The following is a 16,208-nucleotide window of genomic DNA, read 5'->3' as shown; positions in this document are numbered from 1 at the left end:
TTAATTTCTGCTGTATAGCAAAGTGATTCAGTTATACTAATATATACATTCTTTTTCATATTCTTTTCCATTATGGTTTATCACAGGATATTCTTTTTTTAAATATTTATTTATTTATTATTAATTTTTATTTTCTTTTTCTTTTTGGCTGTGTCGGGTCTTAGTTGCGGCACACAGGATCTCTTCATTGAGGCATGCGGGATCTTTCGTTTCGGCGCACGGGCTCCAGGGCGCACATGGGTTCTGTAGTTTGTGGCACATGGGCTCTCTCATTGAGGCACGCCAGCTCAGTAGTTGTGGCAGGCGGGCTTAGTTGCCCCGCGGCATGTGGGATCTTAGTTCCCTGACCAGGGATCGAACCCATGTCCCCTTCATTGGAAGGTGGATTCTTTACCACTGGGCCACCAGGGAAGTTCCTATCACAGGGTACTGAATGTAGTTCCCTGTGCTATACAATAGGACCTTGTTGTTTATCCATTCTATATATAATAGCTTGCATCTGCTAATCCTAAACTCCCAATCTATCTCCCCCCCCCACCCCTCCATCGCCCCCCACCTCCAGCAACCAGAAGTTGGTTCTCTACGTCTTTGAGTCTATTTCTGTTTCGTAGATAGGTTCATTTGTGTCATATTTTAGGTTCCACATGTAAGTGATATCATATGGTATGTCTTTCTCTTTCTGACTTATTTCACTTAGTATGATAATCTCCAGGTCCATCCATATTGCTACAAATGACAATAAAAAATACCCCTCAGCCCAACAATGTATTACTTTGGTAAACTCTAAAAAGGATTTTGGAGAGAGAGACAGTTTTATGGAAAGATGAGTTCAAAATTAGAGGTGGTGGGTTTGAGATGTTTTGAACAAAATGGTATTACAGATCTTCCTTGATATACGATGAGGTAACATCCTGATAAGCCCATCGTAAGTTGAAAGTCATAGGTCACAAATGCATTTAATACACCTAACCTACTGAACATTGTAACTTAGCCCAGCCTACCTTAAACATGCTCAGAGCACTTACATAAGCCTACAGTTGGGCAAAATCATCTAATACAAAGCCTATTTTTTTTATAAAGTATTGAATATCTCATATGTAGTTTATTGAATACTACACTGAAAGTGAAAAACAGAATGGTTGTAAGTGTACCAGCTGTTTACCCTTTGGCTCAGGCAGCTGACTGGGAGCACAGCACACTGCTGCTGCCCAGCATCATGAAAGTATCGTACAGCATATTGCTAGCCTGGGAAAAGATGGAAATTTAAATTTTGAAGTATGGTTTCTACTGAATTTGTATCACTGTTGCACCATAGTAAAGTTGAAAGATTGTAAGTCGAGCCATAGTTAAGTTGGGGACTATCTGTATTTGAATCTAGATAGATTATACTCACTTCTCCCATGGGCAAACTTACTGATGGAGTTGGAGAATAACTGAAAGGAAATCTGCCTCCTTTTAGTTTTTTTTTTTTTTTTTTTTGGTTTTTTTTTGTGTGTGTGTGATATGCGGGCCTCTCACTGTTGTGACCTCTCCAGTTGCGGAGCACAGGCTCCGGACACGCAGGCTCAGCGGCCATGGCTCATGGGCCCAGCCGCTCCGCGGTATGTGGGATCTTCCCGGACCGGGGCACAAACCTGTGTCCCCTGCATTGGCAGGCGGACTCTCAACTACTGCACCATCAGGGAAGCCCTCTGCCTCCTTTTATCATTATGACAGAGGGGGCTTCCTAGTATCTTTCCATTCAGTGTGAATTCTTATCATCTCAACAAAATAACAGTCATTGTTGGAACTCATTTATAAATTTAAAAATCAAATATAAATTGTTCTCTTTTGTGTTTTTTTCCCTTATAAAACAAGTTATGAACTATCCTTCATAATTCTGTATTTAAATAGCACTTTATAAAAAATGTTTATTACATCATTGTAATGCAGTGCTATAGTTAAAGATGGTATGTGCCATAAAAAAAAATATGGATTTTGTTAGGATCCTGTGTCTTGGGTAGGGTTCACATTTTAGTGAAACACATATATGTGCAGAGGCTAATATTATGAGACTGATTTTCTGAAGTTACCCAAGAAAATCTGTCTCCTCATATTTTCATGTTACAGATATGTCCATCAGTCAATACTTCTGTCTTGAAGTGGTGAATGCCATTTCTTTCTTTCAGTATTTATTTATTTATGTATTTAGGCTGCACCAGGTCGTAGTTGCGGCATGTGAACTCTTAGTTGCAGCATGCATGCAGGATCTAGTTCCCTGACCAGGGATCGAAGCTGGGCTCCTTGCATTGGGAGTGCGGAGTCTTACCCACTGGACCACTAGGGAAGTCCCGCCATTTCTTGAGATAGGAAAATATTTTGCTTCTTCATGAATAAATGTTTATCTAATAGCTAGAGGCCCAACTTCATGGTCTTCTGTTTTTCTCATCATTTTCCTTTCTCACTTGTCATCTTAATTGTGTTTCTCTCCTCAGTTGCTCTACTGATCTTTTCATTGCAACTAAAATGTCACCATATGACAGCCACGTTAGGATTCCAGTATCAAGTAGACCTAAGCCATGTTGGCTCCATCTCATACATAACTCCTAGTAGAAAAAGAGGGGGATAGGAGAACTTTTAGGATAAGAGGGGAAGCAATGAGAAGAGGAAGAGTGGTATAGTAAGCTGTAGAAGCTATAGCTTATTGCCCAAAGCACCATTAGAAAATTGTTAGCTAAAGGGAAATAGGAGTGTTTAAAATATCACCCAGACATGGGTCATTTGACATGATATGTGACCTTTTTAAATAGAAATGATTTCCCCATGTTGTTTTGGGTTTTTTTAATCTTATTTTTTTTAATTGTTATATTTATTTTATTTTTGGCTGCATTGGGTCTTCGTTGCTGCGTGCAGGCTTTCTCTAGTTGTGTTGAGCGGGGGCTACTCTTCATTGCAGTGTGCGGGCTTCTCACTGTGGTGGCTTCTCTTGTTGTGGAGCACGGGCTCTAGGTGCAGGCTTCAGTAGTTGTGGCTCGCAGGCTGTAGAGCGCAGGCTCAGTAGTTGTGGCGCATGGGCTTAGTTGCTCCACGGCATGTGGGATCTTCCCGGACCAGGGCTTGAACCCGTGTCCCCTGCGTTGGCAGGTGGATTCTTAATCACTGCACCACCAGGGAAGCCCCCCCACCCCATGTTGTTTTGACAGGGATTCATGTGGAATAAATATTTCAAGTACATTACACAATATAGTTGCCATGGCAACTCAGCCTATCACACTGATGCTCTTAAGTTGTACAAACAGACTCCTATATTGGAAATGTTTATTAAGTTGTCAGATAATGCCTATTAATAAACTGAAGGAAAATTCTAAAATATATCCTCTCTATAAAAATAACTGAACATTCACAGTTGGCTGAATAACTACGGATCTTTGATATTTTTTTCAGAGAAAAACAATTCTAATTCATTAATAATAGAAAGGATTACATGTCACCAGCCTAAGAGCTGGAACCAGAGGTATAGAGAGGGTGTTAGATTACTATTTAAATCTAAACGTTATCACCTCACATTTTTTCAGGTTTTCTCAACTTAAGCAAAACCCCACTATATATTAGATCTCTGTCTAATAGTGAAGTTACATAAAGTTGGGAGCCATACTTAGGTTACAAAAATGAATAGCCCATGCTTGTTCAAAGTTCTAGTATAATTTTAAAATTCTGAGAAGACAGTTTAACATAAGTATCAATTTTAAATGCACGTGCCCTTGACAGAAAATATGTCTTACAGAACTTTTCACATATAGTCAAGAATAAATGTGTAAAGAATCTACACCATAGCATTATAAAATGGTGAAAGTTCAAAACAACTTGCATCACTACAAAATAGGAAGAAGAGTTAAATTATGGTACTAAGCAGGTATTAAAAATAGCTACTTTGGTGGTGTCCCAGCACAGTAACACAAGATGGCTGAAGTGGCACTGGGAGGGTGAGGTGGAGGAGACAAAATGCAGTGGGGTGCAGAGCATATAGTCCATCCCCTTGTGACTGGCCCAGCAATACCCTGGGACCATGTCCACTTCTCTGCTGTCAGTCGGCCTACCAATGCCATGCCAGCCACTCATGGCCTCCCTTCTCCCAAGGAGGTCTATTTAGCTGGAAAAGAACTCCCTCGCATGCTAGCACTAAAGATACAAGAAAGTGAGAGAAGGGAGAACTTCATTCATCTTAATTCCTGGGGACTTAGCCCCCTGAATGTGAAGATTTTCTCCTCCCCCCAAACAGGCAGCTTCTGCTTTCTGTCCTCTTGGCCAGTGGTTTTAAACATTTCCTCTATCAAGACCCTCTTTTGTTATATACATATCCTTTGCTCCTTTCATGGATTCCTAAGATTTGAAAGATTTATCTGCCAACCTGCATAATGATAGCGTAATCATTTCCCCCTTTCCAAATTAACAACGCCTTCTGTAATTGAGTATACGCTAAAATCAGTGCCCTAAGAGGTGGAGGATATCAAGTCTTCCAAGTACATTCTGTATGTCAGGCACTGTGCTAAACAGTTTACATGAATTATCTAATCTTCAAAACAGTGCCATAGGGAGATTTTATCTACATTTTACAGAAAATGTAGAAACTGAGAATTAATATTCTCAGGTTCACATAGCAAATGGCAGAATCACATAAAAAGTGTTTGTATGAAAATGTATAGAAAGTGATCTGGAAGAGGACTCCTGTGGGAGATGGGAGTGATAAAGAAGAACTTCCAGTTTTTTACTTTTTTCTATATTGTTTGAATTTTTAATACAAGCATGTAGTACTTTTGTAATTTTGAAAAAATACATTTTCTCAGAAATAGGAAAAGAAAATTTTGGTGCTACCAGGCACTTAATGTAAACTGTCCTGAGGGATTTTCCTCAGAATTTAAAGGTGTATTAGGCTCCAAAGTAGATTTCAAGGGTGGAAAATACACTTTAGCAACATTCACTTAAAATCTGTAGAACTCAGGGTGTCTGGTGTGGGATAGGTAGCCTGAAACAGATTTCCCTAAGTTTAGTTTTCATGTCATTCCTCCATTTTCTTTCCTTTTTTAAAACTCTTTGTATTCTTCCTTTTCTGCTTTTGTTCATTTTTAACATCTGTGTGTACAATTGGAGCAAATATCTTTTTATTCTTTCTTGCTCATACTGTAGACGTGCTAGGGATGCCCCTGGGGTATTTCCAGTCTCCTTTAGCAACCCTAAGGAATGAACTCTGCTCAATAAAGTGAAGTGTAAGTGTGGTCTGCATATGCTAATATTAATTGGGTATTGGATCAGGGTCTCTTACTTATTAAAGCTAAGTAAATGATCTTCCAAATGTTTGTTGTCTTGAGAGAGTTGATCGGTCGTGTGTTGGTATACAGTCATAGAATTAAAAAAAAAAAATTAGAAGTTTTTTTTTTTTTTAAGAATTTTGTCACCTACTTTGGTCTATATTTCCAAGCACTCCAACTCTGGCTAGACTCTAGCCTCACGTGTTATGGGACACAATGAGCCTCATATCTACTACTAACTGTATTTCTATCAGAAGTGAATGCCTCCTCCCTACCTCTGATTGTCACTTTAAAGTGTTTTTTCCTTTTGCTTTACTGGGCGTGGGAGGAATTATAGACCTATCATGAGGAAGTTGGTCAGTTATATTAGAAGTACAGTGTCATTTCCACTGTTCTTTTTCTCTCTAGCTTCCCATTGACCGAGGTGGAGGTGAAGGAAAGGCCATGTACATTGACACCGAGGGTACCTTTAGGCCAGAACGGCTGCTAGCAGTGGCTGAGAGGTAGGTTACTGGATCAGGTGAGAGAAATATGGCTCCATATGTCACTGTAGTGATTGCCAGGGCTAGTCTGGCTGAAGGGTGTCTCTTCTTCTCTCTTATTGCTCTGTATCCCAAAGTCATATGTGTGTTTCAAAAGAATAACCTTCCTTAGAGAAGAACATGCTCCTTTAGTCAAAAATCTATGAGTTGCTGTCAGACTGGATAAAAAACAAGATCCAACTATATGCTGCCTTCCAGAGAACCACTTAGATTCAAAGACACAAATAGGTTGAAACTAAAAGGATGGAAAAAAGATATTGCATGCAAAAGTAACCATAAGAGGGCTGGAGTGGTTGTACTAATATCAGACAAAATAGACTTTAAGACAAAAAAAATCAGTAGAGGCAGAGAGGAACGTTTTAGAACTAAAAGGTCAGTTCATGGGGAAGATATAACAAATGTAAACATATAGAAACCTAATAGAGCCCCAAGATATGTGAAACACAAATTGATATAATTGAAGGGTGAAATAGACAATTCAAGCTCACTGGGGCCTAATGCCTCACTTTCAATAATGGATAGAACATTTATCAGATGCCCTGATAAAGAGCATCTACAAAAAACCTACAGCTAGCATCATTTTAATGGTAAAAATCTGAATATTTTCTCTGTAAGATTGGAAATAAGACAAGGATCTCCACTCTCACTACTTATGTTCCACATTGTACTGTAGATCCTAGCCAGTGCAGTCAGGCAAGAAAATGAAATAAAAGGCATCCAGATTGGAATGGAAGATGTAAAATATCTTTATTCACCAATGATATGATACTGTATGTAGAGAATCCTTAGGAAACTACACACAAAAAACTGCTAGAACTAAATGAGTTCGTTGCAGGATGCAATCTTAATATGAAAAATCCATTGTACTTCTGTATACTGTAAATGAACAATTCAAGAATTAAGAAAATAATTCCATTCACAATAGTGTCTAAAAGAATAAAATACTTAGTAATAAACTTAACCAGAAGTTCAAGACTTGTACACTAGGGACTTCCCTGTTGGTCCAGTGGGTAAGACCCCGTGCTCCCAGCGCAGGGGGCCTGGGTTCGATCCCTGGTCGGGGAACTAGATCTTGCATGCCACAACTAAGACCCGGTATAGCCAAAATAAATATATTTTTTTTTAAAAAAAGGACTAGTACACTGAAAACTAACATTGCTGAGAGAAATTGAAGATCTGCATAGAGAAACATTCCACATTCATGGATTGGAAGATGCAATATTATTAAAATGGTAAGGGAGTTCCCTGGTTGCCTAGTAGTTAGGATTCTGGGCTTTCACTGCTGTGGTCCAGGTTCAGTCCCTGGTCGGGGAACTGAGATCCTGCAAGCCGAGGTGCAGCCAAAAAAAAAAAAAAAACCAAAAAAAAAAACACCTCCCCTCAAATTGATCTATAAATTCAGCACAATGCCTATTGAAATTCACCAAGACATTTTTGCTGAAAATGACAAGGTGATTATAAATTAATATGGAAATGTCAAGGACCCAGAATAGCCAAAACATTCTTGGGAGGAAAAAAAGAACAGAATAGGAGGTCTCAGTCTTCCCAATTTTAAAACTTACTATAAACAACAGTAATCAAGACAGTGTGGTGCTGCCATAAGGAGAGACATATGGATCAATGGAACAGAATTGAGAGTTCAGAAATAAACTGTTTGGGGACTTCCCTGGTGGCGCAGTGGTTGAGAATCCGCCTGCCAATGCAGGGGACACGGTTTCGATCTCTGGTCCAGGAAGATACGTGCCACGGAGCAACTAAGCCCATGCACCACAACCACTGAGCCTGCGCTCTAGAGCCCATGAGCCACAACTGCTGAGTCTGCGTGCCACAACTACTGAAGCCCATGCACCTAGAGCCTGTGCTCCGCAACAGGAGAAGCCCCCGCAATGAGAAGCCAGTGCACCACAACGAAGAGTAGCCCCCACTCACTGCAACTAGAGAAAGCCCTTGTTCAGCAATGAAGACCCAACACAGCCAAATAAATAAATTTATAAGAAAAAAAGAAATAAACTGTTTCACTTATAGTCACTTGATTTTTGACAAAGGTGAAAGACAATTTAGTGGAGGAAATAATAGTCTTTTCAATAAATGGTGCTAATATAGTTGGATATCCACCTTACCTTACACTATACATGAAAGTTAACTAAAAATGGATACCATTCTGGTGATTCCTCAGAAAATTAAACATAGAATTACAATATGATTCAGGAATTCCACTTCTGAGTATATACTCAAAAGAATTGAAAGCAGGGACTCAGTTACACACCAGTATTCATGGCAGCCCTGTTCACAGTAGTCAAAAGGTAGAAACAACCCAAGTATCCATCAACAGTTGAATGGATAAACTAAATGTCCTCTATACATACAATGGAAAATTATTCTCAAAATGTAAGGAAATGCTTACGGTATGCTACAACATGGATGAACCTTGAAAACATTATGCTAAGTGAAATAAGCCAGTTGCAAAAGGACAAATGTATGATTCCTCCTATATGAGGTACTTAGAGCAGTCAAATTCATAAAGACAGAAAGTGGAATGGTGGTTGCTAGGGGCAGGGGTGAGGAGAATGGGGGATTATTGTTTAATGGGTACAAAGTTTCAGTTTGGGATGGTGAAAAAATTCTGGACATGGATGGTAGTGATGGTTGCACAACAACGGGAATGTGCTTCCTGCCATTGGACTGTACACTTTAAAAAGATTAAAATGGTAAATTTTATGTTATGTATGTTTACTATATATATGTATATGTATATATATATTTAAAGAATGATAGTCCTATATTTAGCTAAAATTATAAAACTTTTAGGAAAAAAAAAGAAGAAAATCTTTGTGACCTTGAAGTAGGCAGAGATTTCTTAGATACAACACAAGAAAGCATAGTCTATGAAAGAAAAAAACGATAATACAGAGTCAGTTTTCATTTATCAAAATTTGAAACTTCTGTGCTTCAAAGAGCACTATCAAGAAAATAAAAAGACAACCCAAAGAATGTGAGAAAATATTTGCAAATCATATATCTGATAAGGTTCTAGTATCAAGAATATATAAAGAACTCTCACAACCCAGCAGAAAGACACCCCAATTAAGAAATGGGCAGGGCTTCCCTGGTGGCGCAGTGGTTGAGAGTCCGCCTGCCGATGCAGGGGACACGGGTTCGTGCTCCGGTCTGGGAGGATCCCACATGCCGCGGAGCGGCTAGGCCCGTGAGCCATGGCCACTGGGCCTGCGCGGCCGGAGCCTGTGCTCCGCAACGGGAGAGGCGACAACAGTGAGAGGCCATGTACCACAAAAAAAAAAAAAAGAAAGAAATGGGAAAGGACTTGTATAGACATTTCTCCGAAGCAGATGTAAAATAGCCAATAAGCACATGCAGAGATGCTCAACATTATTATTCAAGAAGAAATGCAAATTAAAACCACAGTGAGATACCACCACTAGGATGGCTGTAATGAAAAAGTAACAAGTGTCAGGGAGGATGTGAAGAAACTGGAACCCTAATACATTGCTGGTGAGAATGTAAAATTGTGCAGTCACTTTGGAAAAGAACAATGTGGCAGTTAAACATAAATTTGTCATATAGCCCAGCAATTTCACTCTGGTTATGTACCCAAGAGATATGAAAACATGTCCACACAGAGACTTGTTTGTGGATGTTTATAGTGTTGTTATAGTGGCCAAAACCTGGAAACAACCCAATTGTCCATCCACTGATGAACGAATAAAATCTGGTTGATCCATACAATAGACAGCTATTCAACAATTAAAAGGAATGAAGTACTGATACTTGTTACAGCATGAATGACCCTCAAAAAACATGCTAAATGATAGAAGCTAGACATAAAAGACCACATATGGTTCCATTTATATGAAATTTCCAGAAAGAAAATCTGTAGCGGGAATTCCCTGGCAGTCCAGTGGTTAGGACTTCGTGCTTCCACGTAGGGGGCATGAGTTCAATCCCTGGTCGGGGAACTAAGATCCTGCATGCCACGAGCCAAAAATTTAAAAAATTTAAAAAAAAATCACTTCAGGTGTCTTTTTGTTTTTGACTGCGTTGGGTCTTCGTTGCTGCGTGCGGGCTTTCTCTAGTTGCGGCGCATGGGGGGCTACTCTTCTCTGCGGTGCATGGGCTTCTCATTGCGGTGGCTTCTCTTGTTGCCGAGCACGGGCTCTAGGTGCGCGGGCTTCAGCAGTTGTGGCTTGTGGGCTCAGTAGTTGCGGCACACGGGCTTAGTTGCTCCGCGGCATGTGGGGTTTTCCCGGACCAGGGCTCGAACCGGTGTCCCCTGCATTGGCAGGCAGACTCTTAACCACTGGGCCACCAGGGAAGTCCTATTTGTTTTCTTTTTGAAAATAGCCATTCTGGCAGGTGTGAGGTAATATAGCTCATTGTGGTTTCAGTTTGCATTTCCCTTGTGATTAGTGATATTGAGCATCTTTTCATGTGCCAGGTGTTTGTTAAATATGCAAATTATCACAACTCTTCCCTGAGCATTGTGATTCATTAAGTCTGGTTTAGACCTAGGATTTTTTTTGTGTGTGTGTGGTACGCGGGCCTCTCACTGTTGTGGCCTCTCCCGTTGCGGAGCACAGCCTCCAGACGCGCAGGCTCAGCGGCCATGGCCCACGGGCCCAGCCGCTCCGCGGCATGTGGGATCTTCCCAGACCGGGGCACAAACCCGTGTCCCCTGCATCGGCAGGCAGACTCTCAACCACTGCGCCACCAGGGAAGCCCGGAATTTAATTTTTTTAACAGAGTATTCTTATCCTTAGGAAGTTCTGGAAACACTAAGAGAAGTTGCTTATTTCCAACCAACTTTTTCCAAGTTGTGGGAATTGAAAGTTCTATGTGCTGCATCAGGAATGTAAGCACAGAGATCCCCATAGTCGTCTTTGTGAACTCTGTTGAGAGAAAAGCCAGGATGACTCTTTGTTTTTCTAGTAAATCTTCCATATTCTGACAGCAAAAGGTAATCTCCGTTCCTGATAGTAGATTATATCAGTGTTTCTTGAGGCAAGACTAGAAGACTTGTGCAGTACAGTACTTAGGCCTCTTCAGTCTTTTTTTCTGTCTTATAGTTATGATTTAAATAAAGAAAATTTTATCTCCTTATTCCCATTTGGTCAGGATCCCAAGGTAAAACTCTATCTTCACTTCATTTTCTTATCTCCATGCCCAGACTCAACAAATTCATCATCATCAATCCACTTAATACAAGAGCTAAACTTCCATTCATGTTGATAATGGTGAAGAATAGCTGGTGAAATGTCCAGGAAAGTGCAAAGACTGCATGTGCCTAATATGATGAATCAATTCATCATAAGATGTGGAAAATTCAGTTGGATAGAGTGGGATCTCCTGATATTGTGGTTCAGCTTATTGCAGTGTTATTTCAAGTGCTAGAACATTCTTTTGTTTTTCTATTCTTTTGGGTAGGAAAAATGAGAGGAAAACTATTTACTAAAGCTAAGTCTCAGAAAAATAGGTTTGACACAGTGTATGCTTTTGTAATGATCAGAATCTACATAGAATAGACTACTTTTTAAAGACTGATAAAATCTTAAGCATAGAAGTTTTTGGTTCTCAAGGAATTATAGCACACTGATTTTGTTTAAACAGATTATCTTTTGAACTGTTACATAAGGGAGTCAGTATTATACTTTTAGACTATAATGATTTTAGGTAACATTAATGTGAAAATATTACTTGAGTTAAAGTGATGATTCTCTTTTGGTTTGGGTTATAGATAATAGCTGTATTCAGCAACATTTATTCAGAATGTACTAGGTATAAAAAAAAATGTGCTAGTTGGAAAGGCCTAGTCTTTTCCCTCAGGGAATTTGTTGTCTAGTAAAAGAATGGCAGGTAGCTCCTCACAAGTGCCATAGAAAAGCCTAAATCAAGTTTTCTGTAAGTGCAGAAGAGGGAGAATCACGTCTATTTGAGAGGTGCAGGGAAGCTTTTATAAAAGTGCGGGTATTTAGTTGTCTTGATAGATGGATAAATCAAACTACCTTTGAAGAAATGGGGTCCCATTAGCATACATTTAATGAGAAGTTGTCTTACTTGGACCACCTTGAGTATTCATGTCTTAGGAAGCAGTTACAAAGGTGAGAAAATATAGATTGTTCTAAGAAAATAGGAAGTATTTTTAAATGCAAAGGGAAGAAAAATCATTATTGAGGTATAAGATGAATTAAGGTATCACTTATTTAACCATACTAGATACATGTCACATATTCCATAACTGTAACTAGTTACTAGCAAGAAAAAAGGGGAGAATAGATGAAATATACTTACTTCTCTTAAACCTCTTACAGTTTTGAGTCCTTAGAAGGTTTTTGAGCTTAGAAGGTTTTATTCCTATACAACAGCAGTTTATGTATGTTTTTAATTGATCTTTGATTGATTCATTGTTTTTGTTTCAGTCCCAATTCTGTCATGCTGCCCTTTGTTTTTCCAGGAGACCATTGTTTCCTTTTATTTGGAAATTTCTCATTCTAGTTCAGGAGTCCTCAAAAAATAAATTTGATTTATTCTGAAGTCCTGCCAGGTGGATCTACTCTAAAGCAGTTGCTGTCATCTCTTTATAGTTTCCCTGGGCTTCCTAATAGAAAGGGAATTATATTCTTTAGCCTTCTTACTATCATTTCTTACCTACCCATCCAGGTAATTTCGTTGTTAGAGATGAATTTCTCATCTGCCTTAGTTCTGTGTGCAGCCTCAAAATGTTCTTTCTTCTAGATATGGCCTCTCTGGCAGTGACGTCCTGGATAATGTAGCATATGCTCGAGGGTTCAACACAGACCACCAGACCCAGCTCCTTTATCAAGCGTCAGCCATGATGGTAGAGTCCAGGTATGTGGGCAATAGAAGATACTGAATATGTTCCCAGAGCCCTTACCCTGAATCTTGTACATGCGGCCAATTTGATAGTAGCTTGAATTAGATATGGGGAGATTTAAGTTTTAGTTCCTATTTTGCTACTCTTTGTCATTTAGGTCAAGTCGCTTTTAAAATATGAAGCTATAATCCACCTGAACTTGTTGGAATTTTTTACTTTGTTAAAAGGTTATTCAGAAATGGATGCTGTATAAATAAATAATATATAACTATAAAATTTCAGGGTAATGGGAAAGAGCAGAATATGACATGGGCTAGAAACAGGCTTCAGAGAATCCATGTTCCCTGTAGGTATGCACTGCTAATTGTAGACAGTGCCACCGCCCTCTACAGAACAGACTATTCGGGTCGAGGTGAGCTTTCCGCCAGGCAGATGCACTTGGCCAGGTTTCTGCGGATGCTTCTGCGACTTGCTGATGAGGTAAGTTGTGGGTAGGGACAGAGAATGCCTACTTTCAGGGGCCATGAATTCTAGTAGCCTTGCTGGGAGGCCAGGATACCAGGGCCTTGTATCATCAAGTTATCAGTTAGATATAGAGACTTCAGTCATTCATTGCTTTATGGGGGATAAGCAGTAAGTCTCTTGGAATGTCTGACCACAAAAAAATGACATTTATCCTTTCCCTGTCAGTTTGGTGTAGCAGTGGTAATCACCAACCAGGTGGTAGCCCAAGTGGATGGAGCAGCCATGTTTGCTGCAGATCCTAAAAAACCTATTGGAGGAAATATCATTGCTCATGCCTCAACAACAAGGTAAAGTGATGGGAGAGATGGCTTCATCATGGAATGTCATATTAACTGTGCAATAGACATGAAGATAACATTTCCATTTGAACCTTGTTAACTGCTGCTGTTGTGTAATTAGACACGGGAGCCCTTGCTTAACCTAATTGTCATGCTCTGGTTAGAACAGGTGTTTGGCTTTTAGTTCATAAAGGAATTAAAAGCTCTCATATGTGGAAGAATAAATATGAGCAATTGATATCTCATTATTTTTTAAAAGGTTTCAATATGGGAAATCCACTGGGGGGCAGGGGTGAGCAGAAATGCATTCCTCTGGATTGCAAGTGCCCTAAGGCAGTGGTCCCCAACCTTTTTGGCACCAGGGACCAGTTCTGTGGAAGACGATTTTTCCACGGGGTGGGGGTAGTGGGGGGGGTGGCCAGGATGGACGGTTCAGGCGGTAATGCAAGCGATGGGGAGCAGCAGATGAAGCTTCGCTCACTCACCCTCTGCTCACCTCCTGCTGTGCGGCCCAGTTCCTAACAGGCTGCGGACCAGTACTGGTCCATGGCCCGGGGGTTGGGGACCCCTGCCCTAAGGAATACAGAAAGATCCCCAAAGTCCTTCTAGGAAGTATATATGTCTAAAAAATTTTTAGATCTACTATAAATAGTCAGGAATATAATTTTTTTTTTTTAATGTTGAGCCTTCTTTTATTTATTTTTGCTGTGTTGGGTCTTCATTTCTGTGCAAGGGCTTTCTCTAGTTGTGGCAAGCGGGGGCCACTCTTCATCGCGGTGCACGGGCCTCTCACTATTGTGGCCTCTCTTATTGTGGAGCACAGGCTCCAGACGCGCAGGCTCAGTAGTTGTGGCTCACGGGCCTAGCTGCTCCGCGGCATGTGGGATCTTCCCAGACCAGGGCTCGAACCCGTGTCCCCTGCGTTAGCAGGCAGATTCTCAACCACTGTGCCACCAGGGAAGCCCAGGAATAGAATTTTTTAATTATAATAACTTTGGTGCTTTGGTCTGTGTCTTTGTCCCAGACTGTACCTGAGAAAAGGAAGAGGGGAAACCAGAATCTGCAAAATCTATGACTCTCCTTGTCTTCCTGAAGCTGAAGCTATGTTTGCCATCAATGCGGATGGAGTAGGAGATGCCAAGGACTGAATCGTTGGGTTTTTTCCTGTGATAAACCTTAAGTGCTGCAGCCTAATGGAGAGGACTGCTCCCTGAGGTTCTTCACAGGCCTCTTCCTGTTGTGACTGCCAGGAAAAGGCTTCCAGGAAAACAGCTATTATATCGGCTTTTCTTACGGTGTAAACACGAGACAGGTCAGTAGTCACAAGCTGATCTGAAATGTTTATTCCTTCTAGTATATTAATCTCTATGTGAATTCTTTGGTTTGGGGGTGTAGGTATGAAGTACCTTTGACATCATAGTGCCTTGGGGTTGACTCAGGACTAACGGCTATTGGCCAATCTTATGTCTCTAAGAGAACTAAAACTGGAGAGACCTGGCTTCTCTCACTGTCTGAATAATGTTGGGGAAAAATATGCCTGAGCTATGTGGCAAAGGGAGTGGGTCTCCTCACAGGTTTTTTTTTTTCTCTGCCAGTAAAACTCTTAAATCAGAAGCAGGTAAAGTTTGTGTGTCTGAATTAGCTTATATAAGAATGTTTTTTTAAATAAGGGTTATTGAATAGGCCTGCTGGGCTACCAGCCCTTCACCATCTACTCTTTTTTAATGCTAAGAGCAATTCAAGATAGTTCCGGAATCTTAAACATTTCGGAAGCTCTTCAAGTAAGTAGATTCAATGTGGGACTGCTAATAAAGTAGTTATTTGTAGTGAATGTGCTGCTTGTAGGAGTTATTCTGGTACAAGCTGAATATTTCAGGATAGGGCCTTCATAATATAGTTTTGGCTCTGGGTAGGGTGATCAGTTTCTATTGCTTTAAAATTGAAAATTTAAAAGGGAAGTCCCACATTCAGATGATTCATTTTATACTCCTTTAACCTTTAACCTAATAGAAGATCTCACAAGATGGCTACACCATGGCTTTCCTGTGGCCTTTGTTTTTATTCTTTAAGTTTTGTATTGTATAGGGCTGGTTCTTGCCCAGATTATTCTACTTCAGGGGTTTGAGATACTCCTTCCCCTTCAAACTTCTACCCAGGATGGGTTCTAACCAACTCTTCCAATTTCAAAGGGCTTCTCGGCTAGTATTAGGAGAGGCAGTGCAAATCTCTGCTGTTGCCAGTGTTGATCCTACTATATGTAGGGAGATAGGAAGATACAATTTAATGCAACTTTGTTTTAAAAACAGTTCTGTTCCGTGACTTTATAGAACAGAGTACCTCCTAGGCCTTCTTTTGTTTCTACATTACAGAACAAACCTGGGATGAAATAATAAAGCCACAGTAACAGATTCTGGAATGGAAGCTTGGTTCTTAAATAAAAGCATCTCCATCTTTTAGTCCTATAAAGTATTTAAGTGACCTTGACCTAAAAACTTCTCAATTTTTCTTGTAGGGAGGATTTTCTTTTCAGATGGGATTAGGCTTTGTGCTATTGGCCCTGAGAGGGTCAGGGAACACCTGCTTAGTTGGACTAGGCCTTGTTAGGCTAAAAATAAGCTCTTCTTATGTTTTACATTTAACTAAAATTTTCTCTGGAAGTATTATTAACCAGAGAGCTCATTCTAAACTATTTGGTACTGTTTTTCTACTTGTCTGCAATAGTCTCATAGTA

At 40.1% G+C, this 16,208-nt stretch overlaps 1 protein-coding gene across 1 annotated transcript in view; it reads left to right on the top strand.

Moving 5' to 3' along the window:
• Positions 1-15,385, top strand: part of RAD51 (RAD51 recombinase) — a 34,253-nt gene extending 18,868 nt beyond the window's left edge. The window contains exons 6-10 of the mRNA XM_070044933.1: positions 5,694-5,788; positions 12,575-12,688; positions 13,025-13,154; positions 13,365-13,486; positions 14,502-15,385. Coding sequence (XP_069901034.1) covers positions 5,694-5,788; positions 12,575-12,688; positions 13,025-13,154; positions 13,365-13,486; positions 14,502-14,625 — 585 coding nt within the window. The 3' untranslated portion in view covers positions 14,626-15,385. The remainder of the gene's footprint in view (positions 1-5,693; positions 5,789-12,574; positions 12,689-13,024; positions 13,155-13,364; positions 13,487-14,501) is intronic.
• The last annotated feature ends 823 nt before the right edge of the window (positions 15,386-16,208 follow it).

Source organism: Globicephala melas, chromosome 2 (assembly GCF_963455315.2).
Source record: "Globicephala melas chromosome 2, mGloMel1.2, whole genome shotgun sequence".
NCBI lineage: Eukaryota > Metazoa > Chordata > Mammalia > Artiodactyla > Delphinidae > Globicephala > Globicephala melas.
The sequence above is the reverse complement of the archived record's forward strand: the minus strand, read 5'-3'. Positions and strand labels throughout refer to the sequence as shown.